Source organism: Theobroma cacao, chromosome 10, assembly GCF_000208745.1.
Source record: "Theobroma cacao cultivar B97-61/B2 chromosome 10, Criollo_cocoa_genome_V2, whole genome shotgun sequence".
NCBI lineage: Eukaryota > Viridiplantae > Streptophyta > Magnoliopsida > Malvales > Malvaceae > Theobroma > Theobroma cacao.
In genome coordinates, this window is record NC_030859.1 from 17,187,773 (window position 1) to 17,199,786 (window position 12,014).

The 12,014-nt window shown below is 32.8% G+C and overlaps 1 protein-coding gene across 1 annotated transcript; it reads right to left on the reverse strand.

Moving 5' to 3' along the window:
* On the reverse strand, positions 9,686-10,766 carry LOC108663713. The gene is made up of 2 exons (XM_018129027.1): positions 10,243-10,766; positions 9,686-10,148 (listed from the first exon to the last, which is right to left on the reverse strand). Exons 1-2 carry the CDS (start codon positions 10,711-10,713, stop codon positions 9,954-9,956), a joined length of 666 nt encoding a protein of 221 aa, XP_017984516.1. The 5' UTR covers positions 10,714-10,766; the 3' UTR covers positions 9,686-9,953.

Here is a 12,014-nt window from a genome sequence, read left to right on the forward strand (position 1 = left end):
AAATAAAGAATATGGTTTATATATTTGATTAATTTATCAACTTAAGTACCAAAATTCCTATATGAGGATTTTTATTAGTTAATTATGAACAACTTTTATTTTTATATTTATTAAAATTGTTAAATTGACAATTTAATTTAATAATCTCATTTGGGTGTCTTTCTGAGTTTTTGTTTTCTTTTGTTCCAAAGAGAGGCCTAAAGATATTGTTAAAAGATAACTTTTCCAAAGTTTCTAATAGCACAATTTCCAAAAATGATCCAAAAAAAATAATGTTAAATCACAAATATCTATTAATGTTTGAAAGGTTTTGATGAATTATGAGAGAAACATTAATTAGAAAATAATAATTTAAACAATCATTTCAATAAATCACATATACTTGAATGTAGCACAAGCAACAACAAGCTATTCTCTAGGCTAATGGTTATCAAAATGTCATGTTTAAATTGGGTAGACTTTATTGGTGGCCTATGGCTCTGAATTATTGATGCTGGAGGATGACAGCCATTAACAGGGGCTGCCCTTTTCATTTTGTAAAGCAGAGCAGGTCTGTTTGTACTCCCGCAAATGCGTTGATGAATTCTTACAAGGAATAAAACTATAGCATTTCAAAAAAAAAAATTCCATATCATGATGACATATTACAACTATAGCTATAGACATTGGCATCAGTTTGAAGGCCTTTTCAGCTGCATATAACAGATGCACACTAAGCAAAAGTGCAGAATTAATTAAAACACTGGTAGCAGTCCAAAGTCTGCTGGCTATCAAATTTATTGCAATATTGTTTATTTATTTTTGACAGCCTGACGACCAGCGTTTGATGAATAAGCAAATTAAGCTATGGTAAATTTTGCTTTCATTGTTGGCTTAGCACTGGTTTGATCAATTTCAACATCTGAGGAGAATCCCAAGTTTCAATGTGGACTTTGTTGCCATATTTGTCAGGACTTTGTTTGATGCTGTCCCAATCAACAACATCGTCGGAAACCATCCCCGTATAGACCAGCTTCATATTGCACTACTGGATTGGATTTGGCAGCCATGATTTTAGTTTTGTCTTTTGTGTGTTTTGGTTAGCAAATTTCTACGAAGCTGCTGGCACCTTGATACTGGAACACCCGTTGCATGTTGTACTGCTAATGCTACTGCAGAATTGGCAGCCATGATAGTTAATTTTGGGTCTTTTGGTTACCAAGGTTTCTACAATCGTAGCTATTGCTTTGCTTGTGATCGTGCTTCCGAACTTGCATGGACACATACTTAAATACAAGTTACGTAGTTAGGTGAAACTGTTTTACAAATTATTTAGTCACGAAGTATTGAGCAAAAAAAAAAAAAGTCATGAAGTGCATATGATTTCGCTCAAACTGTGTTCAATTAATAACAAATAATAGATTGAAAGTTCGATTAATACAAATAAAAAAAGTAAGAGCTTAATTAAAAATTTGGTTATAGTTTAAAGACTTATTTATATAATTGTGTCATGAAAGAAAGATATGAAAAGAGCTTTTGTGGTGACTTTTCCATGGGACAATTCATGTCCAATATAGCACTTAGGAAAATTATGAACTACATTTTCCTCTTGTTTTTGAGAAAATTGTGAACTTGTAATTAAATGAGTAAAATAAATCGTTTCCATTCATGGATCTAATTCAGAATTTCAAATTTTCATTTATTGAAGTTAATGGTATCTAAAAGCAATATCTATGTATTTTGTATACAAAATTTAATCAAGATGATGAACAGTAAAACAATCATTTACCAGCAACAAGTTATTTTTGTGGCTGATGGTTACCTAAATGACATGTTTAAGTAACAAGTTCACACTTAAGGATATGCTGTTGTATAATTTATAATTGATCGCCCATGGCTAAGGATATTTTGATCATCATATTCTTTATTTTAGCCTTATAGTAATAGTTTTAAAGGGTCCAAGATGTAGGTGAAGCAAGCATTATATAATCAGAATTAAATAATAAAAGCCTTTTATTATTCCATATTAGGATGAAACCAAAATTATAAAGAGCCATATAAGGTAAAATTACAGTCTAATGAGGCAAGCAAAGCCAGCTTATGCTTCTGGTGGTGACTCCAGCTCAGGGTTTTGCTCTCGAGTTGTTGCCGCCATTATTGGCGTCAAGCTAGTTTGATCAATTACAACACCTTCCTATTATATTTAGGGGTGAATGTGTTTTTATTGCCGCATATTTGATCAACTGCATGCCGCTCACTATTTTACAAAATAAAATTTCGTATAAGGTTTTATTTGGAAAGAGTCCCACACATGATCATTTGAGAAGCTTTAGATATCTTTCTTTTATGGGCATATAAATAGCGAGCCGCATGACAAGTTTGCGTCAAGTGCTAAATTGGGTGTTTTTGTTGGGTATCCTAATAGGAAAAAAGGATACAAAATTTATGATCTTGAAAGTTAAAAGATTTATGTTTTGCGGGATGTTCATTTTTTGGAAGAAATTTTTCTATTTGCAGACTCCTTAGCAACAAAAATTGTATAGCCAATTGATTTGGGTTGAGTTACTACATTGGATAGTCCATTCAACCATGCAGTGCCCAATGTCACTGAACTTGGGTTTAGTGATTCATCTACAAGCGTCAACCCATCTATTAGCCCAATTGGGCTTGTGTCTTATAACAACAGGCCTGCAATAGATAAACCCACGTCCCTAGTCATTGTTCATAGGTTTACTACGACTGGGTCCTCCTCCTTCACTAATCCATGTGAGTCTTTTTCACTTGCTAGCGTTGGGTCTAAGTCAATTAAATTCGATTTGTCAACCACAATAGCCTCTTCATCTGACCCAATTGGTTCTAATTTGGTCAATGAGTCTGAAAATATTGTTCAAGGAGCTCCCCTTATTTCAAGCAAATGACAATAGCAAGTTTCACACTCCTTATCTGGTTATGATTATGTTTGCCCCCTTTCTCGCTCCTCCAAGCATCACGCAGCACCCATCTCCTCCTTTGGCCAATTCAATGATGCATCCTCTCTCACAATTATTTCTAACTCTAAATTTTCCCCTAGTCACACTGCCTTTTTAACGGCCATCTTGTCCACTGATAAGCCGAAACCTTTTTTTTTAAGCAATCAAACATGCGCATTGGAGGGAAGCCATAGCAAAAGAAATTTTAGCTTTGGAGGCAAATCATACTTGGACTTTTCAATGTTTACCCCTTGGTAAACAGGCTATTAATTCAAAATGGGTTTACAAAATCAAATATCAACTAGATTGAAGTATTCAATGCTACAAGGCGTGTCTTGTTGCTAAAGGTTATACTTAAATTAAGGGTGTTGATTTTCTTGAGACTTTTGCTTCCTTTGCCAAATTAGTCACCATGCGTTGTTTTTATCTCCTTTAAGTAAAAGCAAAAAATCAAGTTTACTTTTTTCTTTCATAGCTAGAGTTTCTTGAGACTAAATCTCCCTTCATCATTCATCATTCTTGAGAAAGCTCTCACATTTTTTGTACTCAGATTCCTTACCACCCTTATTAAAGGTTTTGAGTAAGAGATTCTTTCAAAAATTCACTATTGTATAGGTTATACCTCCTTGAAAAAGTAGTGTTAAGGTTATACCTTTTAGAAAAAGGTAGAAAAGTTTTGCTTGATCCTTAAAAGGCATTTTGGTTGTAAAGGTTGTGCTTGATCTTAAAAAGTCGTTTTGGTTGTGAAGGTTGTGCTTGATCCTTAAAAGGTAGTGATTTTGGTTGAGGTTGTACTTGATCCTTAAAAGGCATTTTGGTTGTAAAGGTTGTACTTGATCCTAAAAAGGTAGTGACTTTGGTCGAGATTATGCTTGATCCTATAAAAGGCATTCAGCTATAAAGGTTATGCCTGATCTCATGTTAAAAAACAAGTTGATAATGGATTCGAACTCCTTGTGATATCAAGGAAGAAGACGTAGGCATCAAAGGTCGAACCTCTATAGAAACTTGACTGAGTGCTCTTTACTTTTCTTCACTTTACTTGCTTAGCTTATACTTTATTTATTTTTATAACTCTGCTCTTTATACTTCAGTTGTGTCAAAAACTCAAAAAGAGAGAATTTTTATTTGATAACCAATTTACCTCCCTTTTTTGATTACTTTACTTTAAGCTTATTTATCCAACACTAATAACATAATTTAAAAGGTTTTATATATTATCATCATGCATTCATGCATCATGAAATGTTCAAAGTCCATATATAACTAGTATGCTGACATTTCAATTCTACTTTCAGAAACATATCTATATGACAAGCATGAATTCGTTTTCAATTTTGCTAAACAAATGTACACTCAATGGTGATAACTATACTGAATGGAAAAGAAACCTTAATATCGTCCTAAATTATGACAATATCACATGGGCTCATTTTGAGCATAAGCCTGCACCACTTACTCCCAAATCAACTCCATAAGATATAGAATATCATAAGAAGTGGCATGATGCAAACAAGCTAGCTAAGTGCTATATACTGGCATCCATGAACAGTATATTGCAAAAGCAACAAAAGGGCATGGGCAATGATGTTGAAATAATGTTGCACCTGCATGAGATGTTTCATACAAAAACAAGGTTTGCTAAGGTAAAGGCAATCAATGTTTTTAAGGACTTTAAGCAAAATGCTGGGGAGCTTGTTAGAGATTACATGTTGACAGTAATCTCTTGTCCCATTGCGGTGGAACTACATAGTGCTGAGATAGATGCTAAAATACAAACATCTATGCTTGTTCATAGCTTGAATTCATCATTTTCACAGTTCAAATCTGATTTTGAATTGCACAGTAGGTATTACACCCTAAGTGGGCTAATGAATGATTTGCAAAATGTGGAGGAGGTTTTTGAATTGAAAAAGAAACCTGAAGCACATGTAATTTCCACTTCTAAACCCAAACCTAAGGGTAAAAAGAAGAAAGCTAGAAATAAAAAGAGAGCTAAAGGGTCAGTGGGAGCAAAGAAAAAAGCCTATGAAGAAAAAGACTACTTTGAAAGATAACACCAAGGGAAAATGTTTCTATTGTGGTAAGAAAAGACTTTAGGAACGAAATTGCAAGGTTTACCTTGAAATCTAAAAGAGTAAACAAGGTATTGGGTTTCTAAATGTATTAGAAGCTTGGTTTTGGTGGGTTTGATTTTACAAATACATGGATAATAGATTCTAGAGACATTAACCATGTTTGTAATTCTCTTCAAAGGTTTTAACCCAATGAGAAAACTAAACAAGGGGTAATTTCATATGAAGATGGAAGATGGCACATTCGTTTTGGCACAAGCAGTGGGAGCCATTGTTCTACGATTTCCTTATGGTAGTAATTAATTTTGGAAAATGTTTATTACATTTCAGAGACTTATAAAAATTTAATTTCTATTTTTTTAATAAAGTTTGGATATTCAATTTACTTTAGTGAGATAGTCACTATTTATTTGAATAAGGATTTTATTTGTTCTAGAACTATTAACTAAAATCTTTCCTTGAACCTATAACCTATTTTTCAAATGATGTAGAGGCAATATGATCTAAATTTAAAAGAGTCCAAAATTACTAAATTTTGGTCCTTTAGGAAACAATATCTCACAAAAGCATAAGTGAGATACTTTCACGAATAGCATGCTAAACCAAAAACATCTACAACCATACCAAATTGATTAAACATTGATTTAATACTATCTCAAGACATACCTTTAACCAAATTATCCACAAAAACAATGTAAAGTGATTTCCTCCATCGTGCCAACTCAAATTGATCGCGAATCCTTGTGCCTTGAAACCCTATTTGCTTGTTACCTATAACTGCTCCTGCTCCTCCATGCCTACTTACAAAAAACCTTTCAAGTCTCTCTCTCATTTTTTTACGTTAATTCTAACCTAGTTTTCTCTTGCTATTATTTAGTTGTCATAACTTATGTAGTTTTATGCTACTTGTTAGTTTGTAAAGTAACTTTTGAACAACAGGTTATTTTCTATAATACCTTAAAGAGATTGTCAAAGAAGAAATATTTTCTTTTTTTTTTTTTCTTTGGGAGAGTAGTAGAAGCTAAAGCCATAGATTAAGACATAAATAGCTAAAACCATACAAAATGTCAACATTCATAAAAAATCCTTCAATACATTATTAAATACAATAAAAGATAATCAATGTTGATGCAATAATAAAGACAAAGTCATTCTTTCAACATGGTAAAACACACTTGATAGCTTATGCTATAAGAAACCATTCAAAAGAAACACAAATCCTTGACCATCTTTTAAACTAACTAGATTTTTCTTCTTCTACCACTACGATTGCTAATCTTTGACTTTTTACACCTCTTATGATGTTGGCCTTCAACCAAAATAACAAACCATTTTGGCTTACCAGTTTGAAAAACAACATATCCCATAGTCAACGCAAACATTGATCCACATCCATAACCTGTCAACACTACTTTCCAGCCAAAAGCAATGTTCGATTTTGAGCCATCATCTTCTTATGGCATGTTTGTAAGTGGTAGTTGTTGAGTTGGCTCATTGTTGTTGCAATATCCTATGAATGGAAAACCACGTAATTCATCATTTTCTTCATAGGAATTATTTTCAAACGTGTTGAATTGTTCGCCTTGAGGTATGCATCCAACTAGTTCCTTCTTTGAAAGGTTTAAGAAAGCAAGAGATGTAAGATCTAGCAATTGCTCCAGAATCTTCCTAATCAACTTGTTCGAAGAGAAGTCTAACGATTCAAGACCAATATAACCACCAAGGTTATTATGAGAAAGGTTAAGCCTTTTGAGTGAGTTAAGATCTCCAATATCTATTGGAATCTCACCTTCAATATTTGAAATGTTAATGCTAGTTAACAAGATAAAAATTTTGACCAAGTCAATCTCCAGTCATTTTATTGCAATCCCAATAGAATAGCTAAAGAAGTGACCATCCCCATGCACCCCAAGGTATGACATTACACTTTTATCTTTTGTGATATTTATCATCACCTTGAAATTTTTATATATCCAACTGGTAGTGAACCAGTAAAATAATTATTTGAGAGATCAAAAATTTGGATTTTAGAGAAAGATTGATTGAACCTAGTGCCATGAATTGAACCATGGTATTGATTTGACTACAATACAAGAACTTTTAGCTATGGAAGACTTCCCAACCAATAAGGAAATGTATCATTGATATTGTTGTTACCAAGATCTAGCACTTCCAAACCTTTACAATTAATGATGAATTTTGTTAAAGGCCCTTCTAATTGATTGCCATTTAAGTTGAGATTCTTCAATCGAGATCCTTTTGTAAAAGTTGGGGGAATGATTCCATGAAACTTGTTCATTTGAAGTTTCAACATTGAAAGGCTTTTGCTCAAATTTCAAAACATCATGGAATAATTCTACTGAAAATGAATTGTTATCATGTGAGCCTAAAGGCTAAGTCTGGACAATGCTAAAGGAAATTATGGTAGAGGGGGATTTCTTGCAACTTTTGACAGTTTACAGTAGATAGGTATTTCTTACCGCTTATATGAAATTATAGTAGAGGGGAATTTCCTACCGTTTTTGAGAATTTACAATAGATGGGTATTTCCTACTACTTGTATGAAATTATGGTAGAGAAGATTTCCTACCACTTTTGAGAAATAATGGTAGAGGGGGATTTTCAATTGCTTTTGAAAATTTTTGGTAGATAGGCATTACTTACCGCTTGTATGAAATTATGATAAAGAGGGATTTCCTACCATTTTTGAAAACTTACAATCGATGGGGATTTCCTACCGCTTCTAAGCATTTACAGTAAATGGATATTTCTTACCACTTTTAAGAAATTATGATAAATGGGGATTTCCTACCACTTCTAATAGATGGGTATTTCTTACCGCTTGTATGAAATTATGATAAAAGGGGATTTCCCACCGTTTCTGAGAATTTATAATAGATGGGTATTTCCTACCCCTTGTATGAAATTACGGCAGAGGGGGATTTCCTACTACTTTTGAGATTTATGATAGATAGGTATTACCTACTACATGTATGAAATTACGGTAGATGGGGATATCCTATAGCTTTTGAGAAATTACAATAGATGGGTATTTCCTATTGCTCATGTGAGATTTTTGGTAAATAGGTAAGCACCTACCTAAAGTTTACAGTGGTTGCGAATACCTATCGAGAGCTTATGGTAGATGCGGGAGTTCCTATCACTGCTTATTATAGATTATATTTACTTTATCGGAGGCTACAACACCACACGTGATTATGGTAGATCGGAAACTTCCTACCACAATTATTCAGTTTTAGTTTCCCAAGCTATTGCTTACCTGATTATGAGTTTAGTCCTTATGCCAAAGCTTGGCACATTATCTGATTTGGTGTAAACCTTGAGTTTTACCTAGTTTGAGGATTTGAAATGATTAGAAAGCATTGGCTTTATGCCAAATTCTAAAACACAAATTTAGGCTAAGTAGTGTCAATTTAGTAGAACACATGTTGTCTAGGATTGGGTACAAGTAGACCCTTAATCTTATTTACTGATTTTTGATAATTGGGAGTAAAAAGATTATATAAATATGAAATGCCCCGTGGTAGGTTGTTGGCTTAGAAACATATAATTTGGGTGGTGATATTAGTATAGGAGGCATATTTGATCCCCACAGTACCCAACTTAAATTCAGCAACGAATTTTTATAACTAGGCAAGTTGGGATGGGATGTTAGTTAAACTATGATATTACTGAAATTTAAAGATGAACTGTGGCTACTAGTGATGAGAAAAGTAATGTGGAAGTGGAGAAGTTGATGTTGAATTAAAAAATATTTTTCTAATAAAATAAGATTAGTTTATTGATGACAAGTGAAATAAGTTGAATTAAAATAAGTTGATATTATTTTTCTAATAATTTTTTTCTAATATCAAAAGCCAATTTCAAGGAGTTGGATTTGGTAGGAGTGGGGGAGTGTAAGAAAATATTTGAGGAAATGGAGAGTTAGTGGGCTCACATGCTTTTATTAAATAAAGTATAAAAAGGGTGTGTATATATTTAAGTACTATTGTGATACTTTAAAGAAATACAAATGTGATAGTTTACTTGTGCACATGTAAAGGAAGAGTGATAGAAGAATTTAAAGTTCAATTGGTGAATAGGTGACATATAGGGAAATTTACATGTACATGATTTTTTTTATTGATTTGACATTGAATTTAATGACATACCAATGATGAAGTGACATTTTTACAAACGATGCAATAATAATGTTGATATGACGTGATTAAGCATTGATATGCAATTTATAACTGTAGACATTAACTTATTCAATGTGAGTTAATGGTTTTAAATATGATTAGAAATGATATACATTAAAAATACAAATAGATTTTTGAAATTTAAGAAAAAAATGTTGTGAGATAGAGAAAACTTAAATTTCTATGCTTCATAATTTAAAACAGTGAAAAAAAATTTTGTGAAATTGATAAAAAATGTAACATTACTAAAAAAAATCACATCAACATAAACAATAAAAAAAATTTAATATTGTTAACAATTGGACTAATAATAAATTAAAAAATATTAAAATTCAATTTACATAAATTATTGTATAAAAACTAAATCCACCGCTTTGATAAAGTATAGGGACTAATTTTATAATTTAACCAATAAACATTAGGGGGTCAAATAATATAAAAACCTTTTATTTTTTGTTTTCCATATTATGATGGAAAATTACATATAGCCATATATAGACATGGCATGAAGGGCTTTTCAATTAATTCAGAGGTGGATATTTGACATATAACAAACACACACGAAGGATTTACATAAATACTTAAGAAACTGAGAGCATGCAGTAGTGGTTGTATGCTGGCTGTCAAATTTATTTATTGTAGTAGTAGATAGTACTAGTACTGCACCCTCCCAGCACGCATATTATTTATTTTTGACAGCCTCACGATTCTTCTGTTGGCTGCGGTTCTTATAGTGCCTTCGTAAATGTTGCCTTCACTGTTGGCGTACCGCTGGTTGGATGAATCTCAAGAATACACCTGTATCCATGTTGGCTTTTGGATTTGTTGTTGTAAGTGTCGAATTGGCTTTTCGAGTAGGCAAGACTTTTTTTGATTTGACTCCAATCCTTAACAATGCCGGCTGGAAGGATCTCAGCATACACCTGCATGCAGTTGATAGATTAATTAATTATTTCAAACTTGTAAATAGAGTGAGTTGGTTTAATTTATTGTATGACTATGTTACGCATACAATACCTTGTTCGAGACACTTGTGTGGCTCCAGGCAACAATCAACGTACAGTTGCTGTCTCGGATATGGAACTTAAGACCTACAACTGAACCTATTAACCTGTGATACGATAATTTTTCTGCTATGTGGCTAAATTTATACGGCTTATGAATTGGTGTTGGAAGACCAGAAGCCCTTTTCCAAATGACGTGCTCATCTAGCACTAGAGTTTGGCCAGAACTGTTGGTAAAATTGACAAACGTGTATTCTGGATTCTTCGCCGCCGATTGTGGTGTTTTTGGAACAGTAGCGGCCATAGTTTTGTGTCTTTTGGTGTAGATAAGAGGACGCCAATTTCTATGAAATTGGAAAGGTGTAGATACCAGGGCTCTAGTTTCGTGTGTTCTGCTTACCAAATTTCCATGAAGCTGCCACCCTGGTACTGAAACACCCGGGGTATGTTGTACTGCTAGTGCTACGGCAGGAACGACAGCCATGATAGTTTTGGTTATCAAGTTTCTACAATCTTGGCTATTGCTTTGCTCGTGCTTCTGCTTCAAAACTTGCATGGACACAATGCTTATATACTAGTTTTGCAGCAAGAAGCAGCCATAAGACCCAAAAGCGCGTATGTACAAAAACAATTCTCATTATTTTTCATTATCAGTAGACACCACAAGATGACAAGAAGCTGGTAGATACAAATTTTCAATTTTCTTTTTATTTTAAGGTAAATGAAAGTTATGTACAGGAGACATACATGTGTACCATATAAGGAGTGACAGATATTTTTTCTTAATCGTTATCTTAATGAAAGGACTCCTCTTCCCCAAATCTTCTTTATTGCTCTGTGTTTTGTTTTTAGTTGGTTTCTTTCTTGGCACACCAAGATATTATTAAATCCGCTGACTTCCTTTGCTTTTATTCATTACTACATCTTCATTATCTTTTCCTTTTATCTTTTATAAATTAGTAAATGATATTTTTTTTATAGAATGATAGTGCACGTAGTACTTACCAAGTATAATTTTTAAAAACCAAAATTGACATAGTATTTATTCTTTTCTCATTTTAAAATTGAATTTAATTGAAAAAATTGATAAATGTAAATTAATTCATTATAAAACTTGACTTGAAATTTAAAATGACCTATTGATGTGCTTGAGCCACAAATTAAACAAGTAGAAAAAGGAGAAATTTCTAAAGTGACTTTGATATTGTTTTATGTCTTTTGGTTAACAAATTTCTAAAACAATTGGTTTGGCCTTGAATGTTGCGGTAACACCATAAGATGACAAAAAGCTGTTAGCTACAAAATTTTCATTACTTTTTATTTTCACGTGAATGGAAGTTGTGAACAAGAGATATGCATATATATACCATATAAGAAGTGACTCAAGGCATTCTCCAATGCCTTTTCCAAGTAGTCACTAGCATACATTAATTGTTATCTTAATGAAAGGGCCCCTCTTCCCCAAATCCTCTTAAAAATTTAAGATTGTTCAATTCTCCAAGCAAATGAAAGGGATCTTCTTTATTGCAATGTGTTTCCTTCTTGGCACGCCAATATATTTTTAAATCCGATGACTTCGGTTGCTTTTATTACTTATTTTGTGTTTTGGAAAAGCGAAAGTAGAGATGTGTGTACATACCAAAGAAACTTAACAACTATAATTAATTTAAACTAGAATTAATAAACTTAATAACTATTAAGGATCATTAGTACCAGAGGCGGAGGGAGGAGGTGGCGGTCACTGTCCTTCAGTTTTTAATTTTTTTTATTATATATACATATATA

Bases quoted from the DNA above. Each gene is read 5' to 3' on its own strand.
- LOC108663713 (XM_018129027.1), bottom strand. From the start codon at position 10,713: ATGGCTGTCGTTCCTGCCGTAGCACTAGCAGTACAACATACCCCGGGT. The intron at 10,149-10,242 runs GTATTGTATGCG...AACTGCATGCAG, and splicing joins ACACAAGTGTCTCGAACAAG to GTGTATGCTGAGATCCTTCC.